A 27,900-nucleotide genomic window follows, 5' to 3' on the forward strand; every position below is an offset into this window, starting at 1 on the left:
TAGGGAGGAAATATATAATTCTTTTATTGGGATAAAAAAACGATACTGAAGAGCAGGTCAAGTTCCAAATCCAGCAGTAGGTTTTAACCGATGTTGTTCCCTTTTTTACTCTTTTTTTGTTTGGTTTTTTTTTTTTTTTCTTTTAACAGCTGTAGCTGTGCACAGATGGAAAAACATTTGGTCAGAAAGCAGCAAATTAGTGTTTTCAGGCTAGAATTCTGCTCCCACCGCTCCTCCATTTCCATGCAGCTCAGAACGCTTTATTTCTTCTTAGCATTGACATTTTTGCACACCCAATTCATGCCATCCTTCAGACAGAGAAAGGTAATGTTAGTCAAGCGAAGGGAAAAGGAATCCCTCAATCCCACCCGACCACCGTTCTGCAAGCACCATGTTCTGCCTCCTCATCTACCCCCCGCCTGCTCTCTGCACCCAAAAACGCAGTGGGTAAAAAGCCAAGTGCTTCATTGCTCGGTAGATGTTGTCACACAGAGGTTATTAAATCTTTCATTTGACCATAAAAAGTATCATCATCTCATCGTGTCACTATGTGTAGGTCCTTTGAGGAAGGATCGCTTTGCAGTCAAGGTACATCAGTGGCAGATGAAGGCTCGGTTCCAGGTTCAGCTACAGATGATTTGTGTAACCTCAGGCAAGCCATCTTATCTTTGAGACCATGGATTTTAGGGGGCTGTTTGTTATACAGTCAGCTCCCTATTAAGAATATGGCTCTAATTCTCTGCTCAGCTGCAAGCCTTGAAATCCAGGTCCATGAAAGCCACTAAATGACAGAAAATAGCCCCTGAGGGGTCCCACAGGGGTTCAGTGAGAATAGAATCACAGAATCATAGAATCGTTAAGGTTGAAAAAGACCCTTAAGATCATCGAGTCCGACCGCTAACCTATCACTGCCAAGTCCACCACATAGAATCATAGAATAGATGTGGTCATGTTTTAAGAGGCCGATATACTCTTTAGGGTATTTCTGTAAAAACATGTGCGCAACATCTCTGACCACTGCCAGCAGGACAGTAACACTTCTGCCATGAATACCCAAGTCGTGAGTTTATTGACGAGATCCCAGAATGGGATACACTATGGAAGGGCAAAGTGACATTTTATCTGCCCCTGTCACTTATCTGTTGTGAGATGTGCAGAACGGAGTGCAAGATGCATAGTCTCCTCATATTTGCATCCCATCAAATCCACTACCTCTACCCTGCCTACAAGGTACCTCTGCCGACAGGGAGGCTCAGGGCAGAAGGCAGGCAAGTAGGGTTTTGCGGATGAGAGTGGCACATCTTTGCTGGGAAATTAGGCAAACGTCAGCGTGGAGTTCTGGAGGGGGAATTTCACTGTATTATGTTCAATGGTCATTTCTGGACCATTAAAACGATAGTTAGACACTAAGAAAGACCAGAGCCCTTGGGCCAGCATTGTTGCTAGTCCCATGGTAGCAGTGTTCCTGGCTTCCTACGCCCTTGTTCCCAGGCTGCCAACAGGCTGCCAAGGCCCTCAGCTGCCCCAAGGACAGCACTGCTCGGCAGGCCCTTCGGGTGAGCCGAGACCACCGCCGTGCCTCCATGTTGCCCCTCAGCCACAAAGGTGGTGGCCATGTCGGAGGGGAGCTAAAGAGTTAAGAGAGAACAGAGGGAGTCCTCAAGGCTTAATGAGAAGCAGAGAGGTTCTCACTTGAAAATACCAATTCACCTTGATAGCTGTGCTATGTGACACTTCTTATCTGAAGGGGAGCTGCAACTTTTGAAATCAGCCCTCGTTGCTGCGTTAAATAAAGAATAAGTGAGCCCAGCTTGTGCTGGGGTGCACATGAGGCCCTGCACTAATAACACTTCTAACTCTAACCTCGGGGAGGGTTGATGTCTCCGGTTTCATTTATTTATCTCCGCAGCCGAGACCAGTGTAAAACAAATTGTCTGAAATCCTCAGAGCAAATGGGAAAAGACAAGAGGTAGATTCATTTTAAGGCCCAGTAGCTTTGTGTCTTCCCCCTTCAATAACACTGATAACCTAGGTGTAAAACATGTAATGCCTTAAGCAATCAATAGCGTGGTTTAAAGCTTATCACTTTAGAGAGAGAAGGAGCTAGTGATTCCCAGCATGAGGAATGCCAGGGCTTAACAATGGGGCTAGGAGGAGAGGTGTCAAGCCTTTGGCTTGATTGTGTGCTTTAGAAATCTGCATGATTGCCTGCAAAGAGTAAAAATAAATAAATAACTAAAAATGCTCCCACAATGATTTCAGCCTCTCCTGCCTCGGAAGCAATAATCACATTCACACATATCATGGCATACAAGGAAAGCAGAGCTCCTCATTCATTTTAAATGCAGGTTTATTTGCTGAACCAGAACAGCTGAGACAGCTTAAAGTAATAAATATCAGCTGACACCCTCTGCTATTCAGCACAGTAATCCCAGAAACAATACATCACTGCAAAACAACAAACACGCATCCTATCTTCTACCTAATCTGACCACAACCTGAATTCACAGTGATTAAAACTCCGCCTGCTGCCATTCCGGAGCTCAGGAAAGGGAAATACAGACTGTTTCACCACCAGCGCAGCGAGGGTCATAAAACAGAGTTTATGATGGGATTTACCATGGCTGGGAGCCTGGCTGCATCAAGCATGTAACGAGGGCAAAAGAATGACATAGCAAAATGCAAGAGGAAAGGTGAACTCCAAACAGGCTTGAAATATGTAAGTAGGTCACTGAACTTTTAAAGCAGGAATAGATTTTAAAAACTCTCTTTTGGCATGAGTTAATTGACAGAAGAAAAAAAATCACATTTGATTGTAAATATCTCCCTGTCTGACGGTGATAAAGGGAAAATTAATGTGCTCAGCTCTACCTGTGTAGTATCAGAGAGAGATATGTGAGACACTTTCCTCATCTTCAGCCACACTGCAGCTACATCTGTAGCTCTGGTGCAACTTTGTTGGGGGTATGTGTTCTGCAGTGTCCCCAACCGCTTTGAAGAATAGCAAATGCAATGGAAAGCAGAAGAAACTAAAAGGTATGTTTGCAGTTTCTCTACATAAGGTTTGAAGCAGGATGGAGGGTTGGTAAGATAGAGAAATCCAGCAAAGCTGCTACAAACACAAAAAGCTGCTATGGGGAAGGCACACAGGAAGGAGGAAATGGTGCTTGAAAGAGTCAAGTCTACAAGGACTCCACTGTGGTCATCCTTTGTCCCTACACACTCTGTCCCTATATCGCATGCTTAAAAGATGGCTGTGTGCAGAAAGTACAATCCCTACAGTAACATTTAGATCTTGATAGATGTCCTTGTGCTGCTTTGCTGAGACACAGAGACATTGGCAGGTACTCTGAGGATGGAGATGGATACAATATTAGTATTCCAGCCTCAAGTCAACCCTGGGAAAACTTAGCCAGGGGAAGATTTCAGATCTTTCAGCTTTTCCTCTCTTAGCTCCTCAAAAAGCAGCTAGTAAACTTTACCAAAGCAAAGAGAGAACTCCAGGGAAGAGGATAATGCTCCTTGCAGAGAAATGCTGCTCGGCACAACCCCGCCTTGCTGCAGTCTCATCTGCTATTGTGCCAAGGGAGTTGTACTTTAGTGCCCTTTGGGAAAGGACTGGTAGAGCCTTCCCCAGGAGAAATAAAAAGTCCTGCTTGAGATTAGCTCACTGCTTGCTTATTCTCTGCATTATCAGCTTTGTGGCTATGGGAGCGAAGTAATCTGACTTCAAACACAGCGAACAAGTCCTTTCCACCCCATAAAAGCCTCCCAATTTCTGTTCCCCTGCAAGCTAGGGATCAGGCAAGGCCACAAACTTGTGACCCCTAATGTGACCTTAAGGACAACAAAGCTTAATCCTTTCATGTAATCCTCTGTCTGCCATAACAAATTGGGTCAGGCAAGTGCAAAATTCTCCATCTCTGGCATTTTTGGTATGCGTTATTTTAACTGTCATTTTCTTCTCCCTCTGCACAGCTAGGACTGTGCCTTCATTATCTGTCATTTCTTTGCACCTCCAGTCATCATATAGGCTGGCTTTTACAGGCTCCTGCATGTACTTTATCCATAGTTTTTTGCCTGTTTGCAAGCTTTTCTTTTGTCCTCTGAGACCTTGTACCCCTGATGCAGTGCTGTGGACTCCCTCCTTACCCTACTTAAAAATCACAAGACTTTGCCCTGTAATTTGGAAACATGTTTTTTTTTCCTCAACACGCCCCAGGAGAGCTACAGTAATCAAAATTGGTTTTAAATCACTTTTGCAAGTAGCCCTAGAACCTTAAGATGTGGGAGACCCCCATCTAGCCTGCCCTGGCTAAGACAACTTTAAGATAAAACCTAGCTCTGAAGATACAACATTGCTGGGGGGTCCTGTTCTGAATCTTGCCCTTACGAAAGTGCTAAATCACAGCATCAGCGTAACTTAGGTCTTGGGCTTCATTCCCAACTGGGTTGAAACAGCCAGGGAAGAGAAGGTGGCTCAGCCTTTCCACAGTCCTTTCAGCCAGAGCAGCTCTGACATAAATTAGAGAAGTTCAGCGGCTACTCTCAGTTCCGCTGGCTTTTAATGGTCTCCAGGGGGCCATTATGCTTGGGAGACTCTGGACACAATATGCTGCATCGTTCTGGGGGACAATTCCTTGGGGCAGGCTGAGCTCCTGCTGCCTTGATCGGAGACTCTTGCTTCAGACAAGAAACAAGCCACAAAGCATGGACCGGTCCAAAGCCTTGAGTTATGTCTAATACACATCCTAGCCCCTAAATGACACTTCCAGCAAGAGGGCAGGCTGCAAAGCAGAGGAGTCCTGCCTGCTTTCACCCACCCTGGCCAGCCACGGTAGAACATATATAGGTTTTGCACACCAAGGACTACAACTGGTGATCTGGTCACAAAATGCAACCCTACATGGTACCAGAGATCTGTTGTGAGGCAATAGTTCCCTTATGTTTCTCTGCTGACATCAGTGATCATCCCCCTTACTTGCTGTACCCTGTGCAAGGGTCTTGGCATAGGCTGGTGCAGGACTCTGCTCCAGAGGCAGAGCCCACATGGCTGTGGTGGGGAGAAAAGGCTTTCCTGCTTTCTGAACCAAGGCTGAAGGATAAAATCACATGCAAGCAGACACTTTGCCTGAAAAAGCCACTAAGCATGAGGGATGCCACTCCTCCCTCAATGGCACCATGAAGTCTGATTAACAAAGCAAGTGCTGCCCACGGTTACAGTTGGGAGGTAATGAGGTCTTCAGCTGGCATAACTGGGGCTACCAGCTGGCATCCAGAGGACACTACATGGGGTTTCCAGTTAACCCAGTCACCTCTCTTCTGAGCCCGCCCAGGACATTGCTAGGCCACTTTCCCAGAGGCCCCAATGGTTAATTTTAAAAGATAAGATGACAATATGGATTCCCTCCTTAATTAACAGTTTTATTAAATAACCCATTTCAAATAATAGTTAAATTCTCTAAATTTATATCATTCTATTAACCATAATCTAATCTCATTAACCTTGAAATCCCCAGTCTTAACTACCTAATTCTATACACCATGGTGCTAGCAGCTAAACTAATTAAATGACCTTCAAACTATTTCTCCTTCATGTATTGGCATTATTTATCTTTGCTCATTGCTCTTCCTTCAAGCTATCACAAAAATCTTCCCCTATGAACTCTGTTCCTGCATATACTCAGTACTAGATACACCACCACTCTTCCCTGCAAAATCCATCAGCGATGTCTCCAATTTTACTGTAGCTAATATATTCCATCAGCAGCAATGGTTAGCATGCTTGCTCCTTGGCTTTCATTCTGCATACCTGATGCTTCCATGTCTTCATTTATTTTGCTGTCACTCATTGTCATTTCTCAAAGAAGTCCTTAAAGCAGTGACCTGAGATTTAACTACCATAGAGAGCTCCCGTTCTGAGACACTGGTAGAGATATTCCTCAAAAACATCTTTCTTAATCTCACTCTTTAAACAAGTTCTTCTTTGATTCCCCTAAATTTTTAGCATGTTGCCCTCTCCTTAGAATCACAGGACTGAAGACACCATTTCCTCCTGGGCTGATCCAGGTTTAGTTTAGAATCATAGAATCATTTAAATTGGAAAAGACCTTTAAGATCATCAAGGCCAACTGTTAACCTAGCACTGCCAAGTCCACCACTAAACCATGTCCTTAAGCACCACACCTACATGTCTTTTAAATACCTCCAGGAGTGGTGACTCAATCACCTCTCTGGGCAGCCTATTCCGATCTTGACAACCCTTTCAGTGAAGACATTATTCCTAATATCCAATTTAAAACTCCTCTGACACAACTTGAGGCCATTTTCTCTAATCCTATCGTTTGTTACTTGGGAGAAGAGACCAATCCCTACCGCACTACAACCTCCTTTGAGGTAGCTGTAGAGAGTGATATGGTCTCCCCTCAGCCTCCTCTTCTCTAGGCTAAACAACCCCAGCTCCATCAGCCACTCCTCATAGGGCTTGATCTCCAGACCCTTCACCAGCTTCGCTGACCTTCTCTGGACATGCTCCAGCACCTCAATGTCTTTCTTGTACTGAGGGGCCCAAAACTGAACACAATGTTCACCAGTGCCAAGTTCAGGGGCACGATCACTTCCCTACGCCTGCTGGCCACACTATTCCTGATACATACCAGGATGCTGTTGGCCGCCTTCACCACCTGGGCACTGCTGGCTCATGTTCAGCCAGCTGTCAGCCAGCACCCCCAGGTCCTTTTCCGCTGGGCAGCTTCCCAGCCACTCCTCCCCAACCCTGTAGCGTTGCAGGGGTTGTAGTGTCCCAAGTGCAGGACCCGGCACTTGGCCTTGTTGAACCCCATACAGTTGGCCTCGGCCCATTGATCCAGCCTGTCCAGATCTCTGTGTAGAGCCTCCTGGCCTCGAGCAGATCGATGCTCCTGCCCAACTTGGTGTTGTCTGCAAACTTACCAAGGGTGCATTCTATCAATGATCTGGATGAGGGGATCAAGATACTAAACAGAACTGGTCCAATACTGAGCCCTGGGGAACACCACTTGTGACTGGCCACCAACTGGATTTAGCTCCATTCACCACAATTCTTTAGGCCCTGCCCTAAAGCGAGTTCTCCAGGAGGATGCTGTGGGAAACAGTGTCAAAGACTTTACTAAAGTGTAGGTAGACAACATCCACAGCCTTTCCCTCATCCACTAAGTGGGTCACTTTGTTATAGAAGGAGATCAGGTTGGTCAGGCAGGACCTGCCTTTCATAAACCCATGCTGACTGGGCCTGATCCCCTGGTTGTCCTGGTGATCCTGGTGTCCTGGATTAAAAGCCATCTCCCAAACCATCTTGTTCAATGAATTTCCAAGGAAAGGGACAGCTTGGCATTCTTGCTGTCTGATTTGACAGGGCTGGAGTTATGGCAGAAGAGAAATGTAGGGGCTCTTTTTCTGTAAGCTGTAGAGTTTGTGACTTCCCTGACCTTTCTGCAATAATCGTTTATGGAATAAGCTGCAGTATTTAGGGCAATGAGACTGCAGACAACAAAGTGGGATGTTATCTGGCCTGCATCTAAATTAATTTGTCTAGATAAGCATGATGAACAAAATATATAGGCCTGTAAATACTTTTATTTAGCTCTTGTCTTCTTTTTCTGGAAGTGAATGCAGAAGCAGATTTCATTTCCCTGGTAGAGGGTATTGGGCTGTATATTTACTCTATTGAATGTATTGGGATTCACTGTACTTCAAGGAGAAGTCACAGTGAGAAGGTGCTATCAAAGAAGGGTGCAGCCCAATCCAGAAAGCCCACAGATCAGCTTGAGGAGGCATTTTTCAAAGCTCACAAACAGAAAGTGCTGCTTTCTATCATTTAATTCTTCCACATCCAACATGCTTCCCTGAATGTCATCTGCCTCTTTACTGCCTCTTTGCAGCTGGAGGGCTCACTTGGGTTTCCATAAACTAGAGGAGGGAAGAAGGTGAGCTATTCCTGCCTGCAACCCTGTGAACTGCAGCCTCACTTTCTTGATCACATTTCTTCGGACTTGAATATACATTGCCATTGTGGAACGCATTTCCCTCCGCCACAGCTTCAAAATAAAGCTTAGAGTTGAAGCCTTTCACAAGATTGCCTGCAACATAGCTGAATTTGTATCTTAGCTAACTAAAGGCAGGCCCTTTGGAGAACACCATCTACTACATTTAGGTCTAAACATCAGGTTAATAACTTTAAATCAAAGAACTGCTGTACTGGGTCAGACCAATCTGACCATCCAGGCAGCATCCCCTTCTGGGATGTCAAGGGAAAGAACATGTAGGAACAGGATCTCCTTTGCTCTGTTCTTCCCTCCCAGTCCATGGCCCAAGCTGTTCCTCATTCAAAAGCTGCCTTCAGCTTAGTGATCAGTGACTGCCTGAGGATCTCTTCTTCAGAAATTCACTTAGTACTTTTCTGAACCAACTGATACCTTTAGTCTCCACAACATCCTGTGCCAAGGAGATCCACAATTTAATTACACAACTTGCAAAGAAGCACTTATTTTTGTTTCTTTTAAGCTGCTGTCTGATTATTTAATTAGGAAAGCCCTTCATCTACCAACATGAAAAACAGCATATAGTCTGCCTGACATTTTTATACCTTATTTTACAAATCCTGAAAGTGTTCCCCGCTCTCTGACCTCTCTCTTCCAAACTGAAAGTCCTAATTTATTATCTCTGTGTACAGATGTCACTCTGTGCTACTGACCATTCTCGACAGAATATTCTTAAATGTCTCCTAACATGAGCAGACAATATTTTTTTCTGATGAGGGTAGTTAAGTGTTAGAAGAGGCTGCGGAATCTCCATCACTGGAGATATTTATAACTTGATTGGACAAGGCCCTCAGCAACCTCCCAGTTATCCCTGTTTAAAGATGAGGTTGTTCTAAAGATCTCCTGAAGACCTTTCAACCTAATTTTTTGTTGGGACCCCCTGATTCTACTACTAAGAAAATCTTTTTAGATGGGCAGAGGCAGAAATGAATGTCATCTTCAAGGTATGGACTCGCCACGCCTTCATCCTGCTACAAAAGTAATGTTTTCTGGGATGTTTCTTGTTTGCTTTCTGATAATTCCCTAGCATTTGATTTTCCTCTCTGGCCTTTGATGAGCACTAAGCTGCTGTTCCCAACAATCTGCTTCTGAGTAATGGCAGCTAATTTTGAGTCCATCATCATGTGTGTATAGTTAGGACTGTTGTTCCTCATGTGCATTATTTTACATTTGTCAACACTGAATTTCATCTGCCATTTCACTGCTCACTCAGTATTTCGGGATTCTTCTGCGACTCTTCATGCTCAGCTTGAGATCTGACTATCCCAAACAGCTCACTAGCATCTGGAAATAAGGCTTTTCTGAAACTGCAATGAAGATAAATGTCTTCACCGTTCTGTTTCTTTAAATATCAGTGAAGGGAGTACTCCTGACTGCGTGGATTGTGAGCACTGCAAATATTTCATTAATTCAGAAAAGCCTAAGAGTGAAATAAACAAACCTAAGTCCCATTTACATTACAAAGAGCTACTATACTGCAGGAACTGGCTACAGCACAGGAGCCCAAGACACAGCTATTACAGTTCAGCACAGCAACGCAACTCAGCCCCCTCAGTGGGATTTTGCTGCCCCACAAGCTGCCATTAGAAGTGGTCCTTGCCCCACGATCAACTCTTGTGTTTCTTTGGATCAGAAAAATCCTGGGTTGAGCAAAACGCCAAATGACATTAGTAGCGAAGGTAAATCGGATTTCTGAAGTGCACGCTTGTAACACTCAAAGGGGTTAATAGTAAAAGACGATTTGTTTTGTGAAAATTATTAACCTGACAGCCATCTCTTTAAAATAAACCAGTGTCTTCATTTGGCCCAGCCAAGGGGTCCTGGGTGGGGAGGTGATTGGTCTCCCCTTTTCCGGGGATGGAGACATCCCAAGGGCCCACAGCTCTCCTGTCCCTTTGCACGGGAAACAAGGGACACACCCCCCGCATTCTGCGCTGCGAGGGTTTGGCCGCGCTGACCCTCCTTCATGAGGCAGCCGGTCCAGCCTCACCCTGCAGATCAGAGACAGCAATCTCTTACAGATGACCTGCTGGCACAGCAAGCCTTCTCCAGAGCCTCACCTGTACTCCCTCTCCTGAAAGAGCTGAACAAGACTGGATCTGCCAGACTCTGTCCCGGATTGTGTGTAGGTTCAGTCCCTCAGCAATCTCTGAAGCAGGGGCAGCCGTCAGCAAATCCTGCTTGTTAGCAAATATGAGCACGGGGACTCCACTAAGCTTTTCTTCATCCAAAAGCTCAGCCAGCTCCTGTATCGTTTACAAGGGAGTGGGGTGGGGGGAAGATGGAGAGAGGGAAGGGAAGAAAACCTTCAACCACCAGTGGTTGTCTCTAATTAGAAATATATTTAGGGCAAATGCTAGAAGAGTATGTTCCAGTGAAACCTAGATCTTATTATAAGAGAGCAAAAATGTATACAATCATCTCTGCCCAAGGTTCAAAAGCTATTTCTTCCAATTACAGGTTACAAAAATCTTCATCTTGGTCTGAAATTAGCAGTTGCCTTAAAGGCTACAACTCTGTGTTTTACCAGTCCCAGCTCCCAGGAGACCAAAATTGATGAAACAGCAAAAACCATGTAAATTGGCAGCATGAGGAATCTGTCTTAAGTTCTTGCCTGACTGGCATTTGTACCTGCACAGCTGTGACACCAGCCCTGGTATCTTTGCTAATAATGAGTCTCAGGGTTTTGTTCCAAGTTTTATACACTGCGATTTGAGCAGGAAAGGACTTTTTTTTTCTTCCCCCCAGAAATGGAAATCTCCCTCCCATAAGAAAGTGCTGATGCTTCTTAAGGCATTGGCTAGCTGAAGACAAGCTAGATCAGCTTTACTAGCTGGATTTTGGCTCCATATGCACAGCACACATTGGGTGGCATCTTGAGAAATGGGTTTGTTCATTCAAAACTGGATGACTCAAAGAGATTCTTTTAATAGCTCAAATCTGAATCTGCAGTGGATCAACGATGGCTGAAATACTTCATGTCTAGGGTTATGCAATGGCCTCATGTGAAACAAGCACACACTCTCAAGTCACTTCCTTATGTGAACATATGACAAACCCAGCAGAACTTGAACCTGTAGGGACTGCTGGTGTTTCTTATAGATGAGTATATGCGATTTTTGTGGGCTCCTTATTTAGCTGGAAAGGTCTCATGATCTCAGATACTGTCCTACCATCTTTCATCAACTGGCTAGAAACTTTTGGATTAAATGAGTGCAGTTGGGGAGATGCTAAATTGCAGTGGAAATCTGACTCCATCCCCCCAAAAGCAACGTTTGGTTTGGAAACTAGGATGAGAGAACACAGTTAGAAACAGAGTTGGCTGGGAATTTTTCAACAAAATAGGTCTTTCATCTGACGTGGCTGATTTATTGAAACCAAAAGTGTCTGTGGAAATATGAGGGGTCCAGGCTGACTCTGCCTAACTCAGGCAAGTGCTCTAAGCTTCTGCTTCCTCTCCCTCTCTTTTGCCCAATGAATATTTAATTATGGATATAAAACGAAATAGCTCCAACAGGGGAAAGATTTCTCCCACCCCTAAAACAACCAGCAGTTCTGCTGTTAGGGTGTGTCCATGATACTTGAGAGGTGAAAGATCAAGTGCCTCCTTCAAATCAGGCAGAACAGAGGGCTTTAAACTAAATGTCCCATTTCTGGGGGTAAATCTGTTGCTAGCTATTTTGGGACACTCACGTTCTGAATTTTATAAAAGAAAGTTTGAAAGTCCTATTTTTGTTTCATCCTAAAAAACAAAATGTTACAAAACATCAAAACTTTGCAAAATGGAAATCTTACTTTTTGGGCCAGTCCTAGTTACAAAGTTCTTAGTTTTTTTTCAATTACATCCAAAAGACAATCAAGTCAATATGATTTCCATTTCAACTTTGTAAGTAAGAAAACAGGATTCCTCAGGGTCTTGGTTTGGCAAGGTTTAAAGGACTTAGAGAAGTTTTTGCTTTCAGTATTCAGCTCCATTTGCTATTACTATATAACTTTAATGAAAACCGTTCTATTTAAACGGAATTATGCTACCTATTTTCCTTGTTTCACATCTACCAAAATAATCTACATTGATGTTGAAAGGCGAGTCTCTTGAAATGCAAATTTCCCTCATAAACAACAAAATCATCTTCCCAACTTTTGTGAGCAAGGGGCACTCAGAGCACTGAGTTACTTCAAAGGAAGCTGGGCATAAGTAACTTACCTGACCCGTTTCTTCAAACCTCTTCCTATCTGCACTGTCAATGACATAGATCTGAAAAAGAAATGAGGAAAAGTTACTCTTCCCAGAAGACACTCTTCCACAGTATCACACGCTTAAGTGAGCTGAGCCTAATAATTATGCTTTTGGGCACAAAGATCCCCGGTATTATTTACAGCAAATGTTGACAAAACTTCTTGATGTTCTGAAAGGAAAGGAACCACCTCTTTTAAAGCTGGGAGGGTGGACAGCCACGTGAGTAGGATCAGAAAGGAGCTGGGCACAGTACTGGGGATGCTCTCATAGAGATGTCCACAGCATCTATTATCTGAAGAGAACAGGAGACTGCTCGGTATCTTTTCAGCTTACAAGCTGAAGCTGAGCACAGGAGGGCAAAACCTAGGGAGCCAGACATTGTTGTTCACCCTAGCAAACAGTGTACAAGTGCTGCCCTGGTGCAACTATGCCACGCTGCCCTCTAGCAGGACGCATCACCTCCTCGGTAAGCCACAAAGGCACACAATGGCACTGAGGGGATAGATGAATATATCGGGGACATCAAGTTCCTCTCCATCAGGTGATCCTACTCCAACCTCCTGGAGCAGGTGGCTGGGGAGGAGGGCTGGATCCAGCCTGTGAGAGGCCATCTTCAGCTGCCAGCTTATCCACCAGGATGATGGAGAAGATGGGACCACCTGGCTCACAAACACTGACAGCAGAGTCTGCCACCCTCTCAGGGCTGGGCACCACATCTCATGGTCCACAAGGAGGTCCCAGGCAGACACCTGTCCCATGGGATAGAGAAGGGTGGATCCCCCGGCCCACAAACTCCCTGCCTTGGGAGGGGGTCTCCACCCTCTCCAAGCAACATGGGACGTGCTGATTTATTTCTTTAAATGCAAATGAGCCTTCTCAGTGAAGACATCTCTAGGTCTGCACAGGTTAAAAGGCTCCTTTTCCAAAGGTCCCCCTAAATATGCAGTTAGTAAGTCCTGTCACCCTCCTTCCCCCTTGCAACGCTATTGCGGTTGAGAGCGCACAAGTATGAAGCTACATCTAAAGAAATGGGGAACCTCAGTATGACACTCAGGCAAGAATAGCCTGGTATCCCTTTTTCATTAGTTGGTATGGGAGGTTTCTGAAGGCAAAGGGCGCTGGGACAGCAGACAGGGACAGGACTGGTGACAAACACTGAGCATTTTGCTTCCAGTCCCTGCCATTCCCCATCATCAGCGATTGAAGTTGCTAGCATGTCATCTACATGCTCTTTGGTGGCTTACAGGGAGCAAGTGTCAGCCTGGTTTTCAGGGAATAGATGAGCACAGCACCCCGCCATCAAGATAAATGGCATCCTCACAGGCAGTCTCAGCATAAGACTCCACGCTTCCAGGATAATTTCAACCAAATAGTAGGGGGAGGGAAGATCTCTAGCAGCAATATCTATTAAACTGTAGGCACTCCCTTAACGAGCAGTGTTAGAGTTGTTTGAAATGGGACCAAACACACAGCAGGACAATCTGTGTGCCAGGCCTGAGGAGGTAACCCAGCAACCTCGCAGACCTCTCTGCTGATCACTTGGGGTCTGCAGTCCTCCTGGGGCCAGGCTGATGCACACTGACAGAGGCTGGGGGACACGCAGCAGGGCTGGACGCAGCTGCGTAGGGATGCGTCAGCAGTGCACGCACTTGGTGCCACGTGATAGGGAAAAGCCTGTGGGCATGGCGTGACACACAGCCTCTCTCCGCAATGTGATCCCAAGCACGTGCACCAATACTGTATCAGCTATGCCTGTCCTCTCTGGCCCTCCCAAGCATCCACCCCTGTGCATCCCATTTGGGGTAGGAAACACAGACCAAAACAAAGGAAGAAGCTGCAGGGCTGGCAGTTATGCTCTGGGGTGAAACTGGACCGTCATCTGTCCTTCAGGACATCTCAGGGGAACCTTAGGAACACATGAACACAATAGTTGAGCGCTACTTCTCAACTGAAAGACAGTGCCTCCCATATTATGGTGCTCTAACTGGCAAGGAAGGGTTCTGAGTCCCAACCAGCCAGGCTTTCTCCTGCACTGCTCCATTCCCTGCTAGGGACCTATTTTGCTAGATGAGAATTGGAGACAACAGCACTTGGGGCAAAAGCCACAAAAGCACCGCACAGAGAAGGTAAAGTATGGCTCCGTTCCTTGCTAGGGAGCTATTTTGCAAGATGAGAATTGGAGACAACAGTGCTCAGGGCAAAAGCCACAAAAGCACAGCACAGAGAAGGTAAAGTATGTGCGGAGTGCCTACTTCCAAACCAGAAAGCACTGTGCCAAATAGCTGCAGGTGCCTGTCTGAATATGCAATCAGCCAGATATCCACACCTTATTTGCCTGGGTTAAGCTTCCAAATATCACAGGTGTGTGATGCAAGACCAAGCTCTCATTCAAAGGCACCTGCATAGATTTGAATCTGCAATCACTTCCTGCCTTTTACTACCCTTTAGAGGGTACTTTCTGCTTTGTGCAATGTAGTTTAGGAGAAGACAGAAGCAGGGGGTCGTGGGAGCTGTAGCGTATCTCATCTCCACCTTCCATGGCCAGGGCCGCACAAGAAGCCTGTTTCTGGCTGTGGTGCTCAGTAGCACAGTTTGACGGTTTGAGCAGCCATGGAGTACAGTCATTGAGTACATCATGCTGGAGAAATGGAGCTCAAGAAATTCCCATAAAGCTGTGTGCCTCCTTTGAGCAACAGGCTAAAACAAAACCTGAAGTAAGTGGGCTGGCCAGAAATTGCAAGTGGTGGGACTGAATGAAGAAATAACATGAGGGATAAGTTGTCTCAATTTACAGAGCCACAACCTGCACCAGGTTAGTCAGAGGGTAAAATTACTGGCTAAAACAGGGGTAAGGGCTGGCAGAAGAGAGAGAGTCATCAGTATATACTTGATTCCAGTTTTGGTGTGTATGGACATAGCAAAACACTGCACTACCGTGCTGACAGTTCCCAGTCTGGGACCACGTGTCAGCACAGAGTGCAGGCAGGGGAGATCAGGTGCACCAGTTATTCCCTCTGAATTCACACCACCGCTTCCCCCAAACCGATTCTGCTTTTATCTGCCCATTTTCTTACTCATATGAAAAGAAAGGCTTTCTCTGTACATTGCTTTAACTGGGGTGGGAGGAGGGCTGGGAAAACAACTGCTTTCATCTCCTTCAGTCTTCAAATTCACCTTTATTTCTGCACCTCCCATGCAGCACACATTGGGAAGGGGGAAAGCCCACAGGCCAGCACAGTTCACTGCCTTTGCCAGCAGTCTTCCAGATATTGTTTTGCGGTTGCACAGTCTTTGCAGCCTGAGCACCTGCCATAGCAGGCACAGATCCCCCTAGCTGCTGCTTTGCAATGTTGACTTTGATCTGCACACCTACTGCCTCCCCACCACGCACAGCTGCAGAGCTTGGGCTCAATGGGCACAATTACCTCACAGCTATGCCATGACCCCCTTCTCAATGGCCACAGCAGAGCAGGTGAAGTGTGTCCTGCTAGTTTCTCAAACCCAGATCTTTCCCCTAGGAGGATCTCACCACTATTCTTTGTGAAAGCAACCAATGGGGTTTATGCTGTGGTGGCTGCCCTCAAACACTAAATCCCAAATTAAGGCTGAAAATGACCTGCAAAAGAGATTACTGAGGGTTTATTAGTCCCATTTACATAACAGCTTCATTTGGACAATGTTTTCTAAACCTGCAGGCACAGCCAGGCCCTTCAGGACCCTGACATGAGCCTTGGAGTAGAGAGCCCTACTCCTAATTCCACTCATCCTTCTATGGAAGCGCACTGAAGCTCCTGACACATTAGGGAGTATGTGTGTGTGACAGGACGGAGGAAGGCCGCCTTTCTGAGAGAGCTTCCCGCCCTCCCACAGGAGCCCTGCAGACCTTGCTTGGAATAGCCTTTTCTCTGACCCCACAGGCAACACTGTTTGGGGTGGGGAGAGGCCTAGAGCACCCAGCCTGCCCTCATCCTGGCACACATGGCTGCATGTTAGAGGTGATCTTTGAAACTAGTCAGGACAGCACTTGGAGGATCCCAGGGTAACATGCTCTGGCATGGAAACATAAAGGTCCTGCACTGTAAATATAATTGTAGTCATCTGTAGCTAATCGTAAGGTAATTACAGAGAAGTTGCCAAAAACATTAAAGGACAGTCTTATGATTAAAGGAGCAAAAGAAAAGACAAGGGGTCTCTTTGTGTCCCTCAGCCAGAAGCTTTCCTATCTGATGCCAGACATAGCATTTAATTCTGCTGTGCCTCAGTTTCCCCAACTAAAAAACAAAGGCACCATACTGACCTACCTCTACACATGAGGCTTAAGTCACTAATGCCCATGACAGGCCTTCAGAGTCTCCAGTGAAAGGAGCTATAGATGGATAAGCTACAAGTTATTAATGTTCTTTCATCTGAAGGAGACTGAGATGAGAGGAAACGAACTGGCTATAACCAGCACTGTCCTGTGAAAGTAAAAACATACAACCGAATGATTTCTCCAAACATCACTGTATTTTTCTTACTGCACCCAACCAATCTTGCCATTTCACTCAGAATAACTCCTGTTACAATGGCAATGGTGTTGCTGAGAACTGGGACATTACATTACTTGTTCCTGAATTTCTGGCTGAGACCTTGGAAAGCCATTTCATGAACACAGCATTCAACTGCAGCCAATACTCACAAGGATATCAGTGTTTTCAAAATAGTTCCTCCAGTACGGCCTGATCTTCCTCTGTCCGCCTATGTCCCATACGTTCAGCTTGAAGCCTTGAGACTGTACACTTTTGATGTTAAAGCCCTGGAAAGAGCAAAAACAAAGCCACACAGAGCATAAACCTGAATGGCTGGATCATGTACATAAGCAGACCATAACACCTTATATATCCCATGCCTGCAACATGCAGTGAGATGGGTTGGGCAGCCACAAAGATGGATCGGGTGTGGGAGAGGCACTGGCAAAAGTGAACACAGCCGCAAAGCCATCAGTTTGCCAGTGTTCTTGGGTCAAGGGTTGATGCTGTCATGGCTACAAAGACATATGATGCAGTTAGTCCCCTGGGAGGGCTCAGCAGGGTGGGCGCAGGAAGAGGTGGGAGAGCTGCAGATAAGGAGGAAACAAGGGCGCTGTGAGCAGGACTGAGCTTGTGAAAGCTGAGTAGAGTCCCAGCTAACACGAAGCCAGAGGTCTCAGCTCAATTCAACATGACACAGCTAATGCTGGGCTTAAAAGAGCAACAGCTGCACATCTGAAGGGTCCATTTCATCAATTAGAGCACCAATTGAAAGGGCATTCAAGTAGAAAAACAGGATGTGGCGTGGGTTGGCAATATGCTGCCACACCACCCAGGGGACTGGGGCTTGGAATCAGGGTGTCGGGGCTGGGAGCTTTGGGAGGCAGATACGGGGTGGGGGGAAGCATCTCCCATAGCTCTCTAGCAACCTCCTCTGGTCAACACAGGAGCGATGCTGCAGTGCTTCTGATGGGAAACATCCCTCGCCCCAAGCCTGAGGCTCAAAGAAAGGAAGAGACCAGAGGCATCAGAGAGGGAGTGCTGGAATATGCAAGACCCTTGGAGCTGGCTGGGTGAAAGATTCCAGGAGACAGGAGCTTGCCCAGTGCTGCAGCATCCCCTGTACATGATCACTGTTTGGCAAGGGTAACAGGAGCAAAGACTCATCCATACAACCCTAGCATGACCCAAAAGCTTTCTGCAGAACTCCATGGCACTCATCCACTTTTGCACTACCTGACAGATCTGGCCAGATGCTCGCTGGCTCCTTCAGGGAGCCTCCTCTTATGCAGATAACACACAAACTTAATGGTGCACCAGGCTCCAGTTGCTCCCCCTTTTACTGAAATACTCTATTGAATTCTTAGCGCTTTGTATAATAAGGCAGGTGAGACCACAAGAACTGCCTTGGGCAGGGAAAGGCCTTCCTCACCTGTGTTGGTGTGATGTGGCTGATGTCCTCAGACGCCAGCTGTTTCAGGAGCGTGGTCTTGCCTGCATTATCCAGTCCCAAGAGGAGGATTCTCACCTCCTGGTCTGGGGCACTTTTCAGTTTACGCAGGATTGACAGTAAACCCTAAATCCACAAGAGAGATTGTAGCTGTTATTTCCCCCCTTGACTCTCTTGCCCCACCATGCCATGCCCTCCTCCCTTGAAAGAGGTTCTGTATGACAGTGGATCCCAGGACATCTTGAACCCCTTCCTGCAGTCCCTATTCCCATTTCCTCTTCTACTCCTCCCCCATACCCCAATCTTTTTCACCTCAGGGAGTATCAACAAGGTCTCAGACAGCAAAAATGTCACTCCATGGGGTGCACCACCAGCTGCATTGCTCTCGTCACACAGCTGTTTGGCATTCCCTGTGCCAGGAAGACAGTGCCTACAGATATCACGTGTAGGAGCTGCAAACCAAGTCCTTGCGAGCTCTTCATTATCTTTATCAGAGGGAAAACCCCATTATTTTAATCTCCCTCCTAGTTAACTGCAGGTTACTGTGTACCTGACATCAGTTCTTTTCATAGTAACTCCCTGATCATCTCAAACCCGTTTATCTGTCTAAAGCATGCTGGACCCATGGGGCACGTGCAGTTCTGATTCTCAGGATGTAGCACTTAACAACTATCTCAGATCACCACACATCCTTGCTGAGAAAAGCACAGTGGATTTCAGTCATTAGCCAGGCTCAGCTCTCTGAGCTGACAGTATCACTCAGGATTAGGAAACAGAATATGCAGGTCAGCTCATTTACAGCCGTGCACATTACAGCAGCACACCCAAGCTTTTGTCAGTGCCACCACTCAGAGACCTGCACCTCTCTAAAATGGCTGGAAAAATATTCTGGATCCTGCCACGTGACCAAGAGATGCAAATCACCCCACTTCCACCTGCCTCTTGCTGTCCAGCCCGGCCCCAGAGCAGAGAGGCAGTTGCAGCTGAGGGCACAGGAGCAGGCTGCGAGTCCACAACTGCCTGAGTGTCCTTGGACACATTGCCGCCTTGCTCAGCAGGGACCGCTCCTTGCAGCCCGAGCAGTACACACCACACCGACACCCAGCCTGGGGACACAGATGCTCTTGCAACTAAACTGCCTGAGCAAATCCAGGAGAGAAATACACCTACAGCCCTTTCTAGGGACCTCAGGACTCCTGCTCAGTCTCTCCCAGACAATTCCCACATCCTGAAGGGCAACTGCGAGGCGTTTCTCTTCAGCCCACTAAGACCCAGAGCTGATAACAAAGTTCAGATATCTGTGCAAACCCAGGCCCATCTCAAGCTTTTTTATTCTCCCATTTCCAAAATGGAGACAATATTTCTTGTCGACCTGCAAGGGTGGATCAGTTAAATGTCATGAAGTGCTTTGTTGCTATGAGGAACTACACCCTCTAAATATTCCTGCTGGGAGCCAAGGACTATTTGAGCCGTGAAGGTTGCTCCCGATCCCCTCCAGATCACAGCAATCAGAAACCTGTCCTCAAGATAAAGAGCTGCAGGATGTGATACAACTGTCACTGCCGCAACGCGTACCCCGTCTGTAGCCGTGCCCTTCTGCCAACTCCTGGAGAGCCCCACCTCAGCCATTTGGAAACCGCTGCTTTTGACTGCTCATCACACTGCTCTGAGGTGCGGAGTGTTTTGGAATGAACACATCGCTGCAGGTCGTGATGCCAAAGTGTTCAATAATGCAGGATGAAAACACACTGAGATTCAAATGCACGTGAGATTTGATCCACCACCCCTCTAAGCATTTTCAATTTGCAAGTAATTCATCGGTTTTCCATTTAATTACCAGATACAGCTCAAAATACATGCTCAATATGTAAGAAACTGGGAGAAGAGAAGGAATTTAGTAAAATTGGGTTGGAAGGATAACTGTAGAAAGTTGCAGGATTACCACTGTTGCTCTGCTTTTAAAAAGCACTATGGAAAGCTTAGGTTCAGAAATTCAGAGTTTGTGTAAGGAACAGCAAAACTACAGTCTTACAGCCCAACAAGCGGACTCAGGGTATCACCTATTTCATAAACAGGCTGGTAAAAAACTGGAATCCAGGCCCAGCTCAAGAGCTGTTAATCAGGAATGGGCTCTGTTTGGTAGAGGGTGCCATGCCTGCACAGTACAGGCACAGTAAATCTCCAAATTGCTTTCAGTCAAAGAGTACAGGCCTGTAACATCACGTGCTCAGCTCTGAGGGCCAGATGCTCACAGCTGGCTCTCGCCCATGGGCCCGTAGCTAATGAATTTGGAGGGCTGTGTCCAGCACAGCCAGTTGCTGCAAGTCCTCTCAACCCAAGAGCTCATCTCCCTGGCTGCAGCACCCACCCCATGTTCTGCCCCGATGACGGTCTGTACTTCCACACGTCCGAGGGGATCAAAAAGGAACAGCAACAGAAATACCTCTAATGATTACTTGTTTACATGCATGTCCTAAGTGCCCTTGACATAATTTAAAAAACCACAAGTTTTAACTGCATGACTAGCATCGCACATTTTCTTTTCACCTGCAGTCAAAATTTACAGTTGTGTTTGTTGGCTTGTCAATCCATGGGTTTCAGCTCAGTGTGCACAGACCCTACAGCAGGAACTCTAAAATTCATACATTCTCCCTCCTTTCCAGGGAAACACTGAATTCCAATTCTTATGGGCCTGACCCAAAGCCAGCCCACACCAGCCAAAGTGCTACTGGCCGACTTCAGAGGGTTCTGAATCAGGCCCTATTATTTTAGTTTATTGCTCACAGTTAAAAAAAGAAGCTGTTGAAATGCTAATCCTATTCACAGCACCACTTGGTAAGAGCAGAGCAGTGTATCCCAGAGCAGATCAGGATTAGGAGCCTTTATATTTCACAATTCAACTCCAAAATACTGAGCGCAAAGAAATGTATTACAAAGTATTGCTTATCTACCACAGAGCAATTCTCAGGGGTCGGGAAGAGGAACAGTTGTAAATGTTAATAGAGCTTCTCCCATTGTAGACAGATGCTATTTCTGGGCTAGTATGACAGCCTATGAGAAAACGATCAGCATCGTTCCATATTCTACTCAAGTGACACTGCTGCATGGCTGATCACAGGATTATCTGGGGTAGCCAATAGAAGAGAGGATATATATAGAAATAAAAGTATTCTCCAAGGTATAAAGTAAGCTGATTTAAAAGGCTGGAAGACAAGCAAGCCAACATAGAGAAGTGGACTTTATTTCAGTAGCTGCCAGCATAGGTTACATGGTCCGTACACACAAATTAAATCAAGAGCCAAATAATAGTACTGGTTACTATGACTGTTACTGTTTTGTAAATATTATTTAAAACTTGTACCCAGCATTCTCCTTCTAGTTAGTGAGGATTTAAGAGTAAGGAAAGCCATGCACAGATGGGTTTCTAATATTTTTGTTTTTAATTGGTCTTACGAGCACACTGGCTAAGAAGACAGAAAGCATTTCCTGACAGCTTAGTAGACTGGAAAAAATAACTCAGCCGAGTTCCCTGCTGCACACCACCCCTACGTGGGACAAGCAACCCTTACCGCACACACACTGATGGACAAGCACTTCTCTGCTTGCAAACACAACACTGAAATGAACTTACGCTGATGAGAGTCAGAAAGCAACCCCTTGTTATTGGTGGAAGATGTCAGGTAGAAAGACATGAAAGGGAAAATTTGGTGCAAAGAAGATGCTCAGAAACAACAGAAGAGGAGCAGGCCTTTGAAGCGCAGCAGCAAAGAAATGTCTCTATGCTGGGACGTAACCTGCAGTGAGGAGGGAGGATGCCCAGGATGCCTGCACGGCAGCCAGGCCAGCAGTACTCGCTCACTGGGGTGCCCAGGGTGAGGAGAAGGACAACACTCGAGCAGGACGGTGGAGACATTAGCTGGCTGAGGAGCTGCAGAGACAACTCATAGGAGTATAAGGGCAGCATGTCATTTGCACAAAACTAAGCAGACTGCGGCATCTGTAACAGGGAAGGGAACTGCAGATGCTGTTCAGATAATGAACAGCACAGCATGGCAGCGCATGCAGCCTTTGGAGAAGGGCAGCCATACACAGCAACTCAAGGCTGGGCACAGTCAGCCAGCAACCGCTTCTTGGTCACCTCTGGGTTAAGCAAACTATGGTTTATATCAGATTGGCTTGTTTAAAAACATCTTTGTCCTTGGTGGAGAGGGTTTTCTTTACAAGCACCATGAGGAGACAGACTGATGGGGTCAGCAATGAGGAGACTGCATTTTTCAGACAGTAAGTGGGGACATACAAAAAGAAAGACAGACTCCTGACAATTACTATGAAATCAGAGTGGGGCATTAAATTCAGAAATGCAACTAAATGGGCAAGAGCACTCATAAACACATCTAGCATGAAAGAAAAGCTAACCATCTTATTAGCATCCTTCAGAAAACAGGGGTGTGTGGTTTTATGAAAGTATATCATTGCTATGTTTAAAATACCCACTGAATTATCAAAGGACTTTCAGTTATAGCTGCATGTAGTAATCCTATTCTTAAAAAAAACACACCAGACATATATAAAAATACAGTGACATTTATAGTCCTAGCTAAGGGTTTTGTGGGTTTATTCAGCTTTAAATCCATGCTGTATATGGGTCTTTTGAACTAGTTGATGCATGTAACTACATCCTCTACCACAGAAGCTGCTGAAAGGAAGATTCACTTTATAGGCCAAAGCAAAAATTGGTTTGGGACAAACGGAGCATTGAGATAATTTGTTTAAATATTGTATCAGATTGGCAATATAAAGCCATAATGGAAAGAACAATTTCCCCATGTACTGAGGGCTGGATACACAGGGCACGGATAAAGCATGGCCCACAAGCCGCTGCGGAGCACGGTTGATTCCTATTAGGAAAGAGAAGTAAATGTATTCTGTTTAACTTTATTAGCCACAAACCTCAGATAATGAATTTAAAATAAAACCACCCTCAGTCACCAGGAATTGCTTATCTACTAGATGTGGGTATTTAGCTAGAATCAAATCAATTCACCAAGATGCAATACAGCCACAAAGCTCAGCACCTCAGCCTGTTGCTGTGACCACATCTTTCCCATCTCTGCACTCCTGCATGGACGCCCTCTTCTCCACTGCTACAACCGCAAGTCACTTGCCTTCACCCGCAAGGCCCTTCCCAGCCAAAAACGTTTGCCATGGAGGTGACAGCTTCTGTTTCTCTGTGGCTCATGCTGCCAGCCCCAGCACTACTGAGCTCAAACCATTTTGCCTTTCCTACCACTGTGTGAGAAACTTTGCAAACTATCCATAAAACCACCCCATGATTCTCCTGCTAATTGCTCCTCTGCCACACCTACAATCCTTGATGAGGTTTAGGTGTCAAACACACCAAGTTTGAGCCTGTCTTGGGCTCTCCTTACTCGTATCGCTCAGTTATCTCTCACCTCAGACATACTATATTTCCATGGTGTGGGCAATATCTCAGTGTTCTGCCTGCACAGCACCTAGCACAGCTCTGGTCCACAATTTACTTTTAATCAAGCAATATGGTAGCAGTTCACTGTTTTTAAAGAGTAAGTTAAAGATAGAGGGTGCACGTGATGGTTTCAGAAAGTCATGCAGGAGAAGCTGACATGGGGGAGGATGAGGGGCTTAGCTGAGCCAAATATCCTGCCTTCAGCAGTGGATATTTGAGGCTACATTTGTCGTCCAGGGTGCAATCCTGCACACAGAGCTGGAGGAGGGGAGTCCTTCCTGACAACTGCACTGATTAGCTGGTGCCCTGAAGAATGACGTTTGATTACCTTTATCTTCGGCTGCTGAACTGCAAATGTTACTAATGGTCACAAAATCACCCAGTCTGTTTCAAAATACAACCAAAGTAAATGAATCTATTGAGCACAGTTTATTCAATACTTCTTACTCTGGCAAAACTCCCAAAACATAATTTGCTTGCTGCATGTCTCCACCATATGGTGTCATTCAGTGCAGACTTTCTCTCCTTCACTGAAATCCAAAATTTAGCGGAGTCGAGTCACCTACAGAATTCTTCCAGCTCAAACACACTAACATAGTTTTCTGGCAAAGAGGTCACACAGCACTTTCTGGTTCGGTATATTAATGAATACCAGCATGAATCCCCCTTTCATAATTAAAATCAAACTCCTCTGGTTTTAGCAATTTTGAAGGAAGTGCTATGCCCTGCAAAGAGAAGAGACAATGTCTAGCACTGGACAATGTCAGCAGTCTTCATCTGGTTTCAGAACCTGAAAGCCTTGGCCAGTTGTTGGTATACTGTCCTACCTCCAGGTAGTTTCTGATATCAATCTCTCAGCAATCAGTAAAATAAACAAAAAAAGTGACATGGAACTGTACTGGAAAACTAAAGCAGCAAGGCACTATTAAAGCTTTTGAAAGCAATTTTTTTTTTTAAATGGGGCCATTTTAAATAGAGCCTTACTACCAAGCAACAAGGGACAAAAGAAAAGAAATTCTGGGTACTAGGTACACCTACAGCAGGCAACAGATAGATGTTGGCTTTGCTAGAAACATGAGCTCAAGACCAGGAGAAAGATGCCTGACTATGTTTAGCTATGCTGGTATTTCATTCTCTCCACCAGATCTGCCTAGCATCAGCTAGACACGCCATGACTCAGTTTCCTCAACTCTAAAATGAGGCCATGCTTTGACGACCCTGGTTTTGACACAATGATGTCATCTTCAATCAATGGTTTTAGAAAAACACTAGCCATCCTCTGGCCCCACCACCTATCAATAACACACCATCTCACTCAGTAAAGATTATTACAGTGACAAGGAAGCCACAAGCCCTGCTTCACACAGCATTTCCTAAACTTTGGAAAGCTGCATATCCTTTCATGTAGCAGCCTCCCTTCGCCCTTGCTGTGCACCCACCACAGATGCTGCTTAACGGCGCCAAAGACTTCAGTGCTACACATCCCTCATGCTATGCAGTTTTACGGCTCATCTTTCCCTCCGTGCTCCACCTATGACCTTCCACCACCCCTGCCCCACAGCTGTGAGAAATGCTGGTATGCTTTGCAGAAGGAGACACTTCCCCTCTGTACTTACTCACTTGGATGAGCACCGAAATAATTTACACCTCAGCATTAACCCTCTTATCACTGGAGTTGGAGCAAGCAGTCATTGAAGGGGGTTTAAGCACTTCCCAATGCAATCATGACACGCAAGAAACATGCTCACAGGCAACTACCATGGCTCAAATGACAAACAGTTAAATTCTTACATCAAGCTGTCTGGATCATTTCTGACTGCTGACCCACACCCCCAGGCTGCCAGAGCTGCTTTGGATATATTTGCTGGTGTTTCAGAGAGTTTCTACCACTAAGGATTATTTTGTTTTAGTGAAAGTTGAGAATCTATTAAGAGACTGTACAGAGCTCTGCAGTCCTCTCTGCCCAGCTGGTCCACCAGGCACTCCAAAGTGGCACCCACCCTGCCTGAGAGGCTGCAATTGAAAAAACAACTCCCAGAAATAGAAAATAGACAAAGAGGCAGTAAAACATTGTAGCAAATAACACGTACACTGCAAAACACCCAGTCCATCCTCTCCACACACAAAGCACTCGGATAACAGCAGCCAGATCCCAGACTACACCAGCTTATCTGGACATCACAAGGCAGAAGAGCAGATTTGACTAGCAGCAGCTGCAGGCCAAATGTGCCCCACAAAGCACTGCGTGGCTGGAGGCAGCTGCCCTCATCTTTATAGCAGATGTCCATCTGTGATGGCTTCGGTGTCTGGTGTGACATGCTCCATCACCAACTGATCTAAAATAGAGCAGATCCCACAGACCTTATCTCAGTCTCTTTCTCTGTGGCCCAATAGGCGGAGATGGAGCCAGAATTAAACCAGTGAGCTGCCTTTGCTGCTCTTGCTTATGCCTACTCCTGTGCTGTCCACTTGCATGAATCCAGCTTGTGTGCAGGGGGCTCCTGGACAAAACATGGCTTTGGCCTTGGGAAAGCTCTTTCCCCATTGCCATTTCCTTTTGCCTGTGCTCTCTGCACACGCTGCACCTTGGCAGTGGCTCCCTCACCTACCACAGCTCTTTCTTACCACCCCTCACCCAGCAGCCCCAATCCTTCCTTCCAGTCCTCGCTGAACTGTCAGCATCCCACCTGTCCCACCCCAACTACCCTGGCATCTAAACCCAAGTTGTTTCCAACACTCCAGTCCATTATTCAACCTTACCCCAACCTTGATTCAGACTACACTACACCCTCACCACTACGCCTGTCTCCCAGTGTTGCCCTCCACCCTAACCAGACACTTCACTACACCCAAGACCCCAATTCCTCCCTTCAATCCACTTTGCTTCCTCTCAAACAATTTATTTCTCTCCTTGAACACTTTTTTCCTCCCTAGATCCTCTCTTTCTCTCATCAGCATCAAGATTCCAGCCCTTCCCACTATATATTCTCACCTCTTCTTTTCAGCCCAGACCTTCCCTCATCTCCGCAGCCCCTGGCAGAACCCCCCTGAACACACAACATCCCTGCAAACTATCCTAGCCACCTAATGTTGACCGGGTTTTCCCAGTGACTCCTCACCAGACTGCGCATCCCACCCAAGTGGCAGGTTTCTTTCTTCCCCTGAGCACTGTGCCTCAGTGCTGTCCATCACCGAACACCCAACCCCTTCACATCCAGGCTTTCTCTGCCATGCCTGAACTCCCTTTTAAGGCTGTTTATCAGCAACCAGCCCTTCCACCTCAGCAAGCTCTCCGATAGCTCCCTCAACTCCTGTAGCCAGGACCCAAGCCCCAGGGTGGCCCCCTCCCACCTTGGCTGGGCTGTCCAGCGTCTCTTCGCAGCCGCAGACGTTCCCAGACTTTACGCAGTCAGCCCCTGAACACTATCCTCCATCCTCCCCAGGCTCCTCCGTTGCTCCCTCCCTCCTCAGGCCAAGCAGGCCGCTGCCATCCGGCTCCCCAGCCCTCCCGAGCACCCAGCCCTCCACCATGCCTTCCACACCTCGAATGAATCACTAGGCAGGCTGACCGAACCCCAACAAAGGCTCCCCCCATAGCATCTTCAAGACTCCCACCAGGACCCGACTCAATCCCCTTGCCCAGGTCCCCCAGAGCCTCCAGCCCCAGCCAGGATCCTGGCCCCTACCAGGATCCCAACTCCTGCCCCGGCCCCCACCAGGACCTCCCCTGGTTGGAGGCCCCAGACTTACACTGTCCACAGCCCCGGCGGCGCCCCTTAGCCGGGCGCCCCCAGACCCCGCAGGCCCGGCCCCCGCGCCTGGCCGGACGCCGCTGCCCTACCAGCTCCGCGGAGCCCCAGGCCCCCCCGGTGGGCACCCCGGCGCCCCACGCCCCCACGCCCCCCTGGGCAGGCACCCCCGGTGCCCCGGCCCTGCCAGACCACCCGCCGCGTGTCCCCACCCCCCCCCCCGCCCCCTCACCATCCTCGGCGCGGCTCCGGGGTTACCATGGGCAACTGCGTCACACACACGCCGCTGCTACGTACAGCGTCAGCGCTTCCCGCCGTACGTACGGAACGTGCCGACGTCGAGCAGACGGGAGGGGCAGAGCGCGGCTCCACAGCCCGCGGCTAGCCCCGCCC

At 46.8% G+C, this 27,900-nt stretch overlaps 1 protein-coding gene across 2 annotated transcripts; it reads right to left on the minus strand.

The window, feature by feature from the left end:
• ARL3 (ADP ribosylation factor like GTPase 3) lies at positions 1-27,898 on the minus strand. 2 transcript variants are annotated; one of them, XM_064464049.1, is made up of 6 exons: positions 27,740-27,897; positions 18,256-18,399; positions 16,994-17,110; positions 12,283-12,333; positions 10,139-10,324; positions 1-308 (listed from the first exon to the last, which is right to left on the minus strand). In XM_064464049.1, exons 1-6 carry the CDS (start codon positions 27,740-27,742, stop codon positions 261-263), a joined length of 549 nt encoding a protein of 182 aa, XP_064320119.1. In that variant the 5' UTR covers positions 27,743-27,897; the 3' UTR covers positions 1-260. The 2 variants fall into 2 exon arrangements, with proteins under 2 accessions (XP_064320119.1, XP_064320118.1); XM_064464048.1 differs by lacking the exon at positions 1-308 and adding an exon at positions 2,333-3,349 and having other exon boundaries at positions 27,740-27,898.
• Between the last annotated feature and the right edge of the window lie 2 nt (positions 27,899-27,900).

The sequence above is a fragment of the Phalacrocorax carbo genome, chromosome 12 (assembly GCF_963921805.1).
Source record: "Phalacrocorax carbo chromosome 12, bPhaCar2.1, whole genome shotgun sequence".
Lineage (NCBI taxonomy): Eukaryota > Metazoa > Chordata > Aves > Suliformes > Phalacrocoracidae > Phalacrocorax > Phalacrocorax carbo.

Bases quoted from the DNA above. Each gene is read 5' to 3' on its own strand.
- ARL3 (XM_064464048.1), bottom strand. The intron at 10,325-12,282 runs GTAAGTTACTTA...TAAACGATACAG, and splicing joins GGTTTGAAGAAACGGGTCAG to GAGCTGGCTGAGCTTTTGGA. The intron at 3,350-10,138 runs GTGAGGCTCTGG...CTCCATCCTCAG, and splicing joins TTTCAGGAGAGGGAGTACAG to AGTACCTGCCAATGTCTCTG.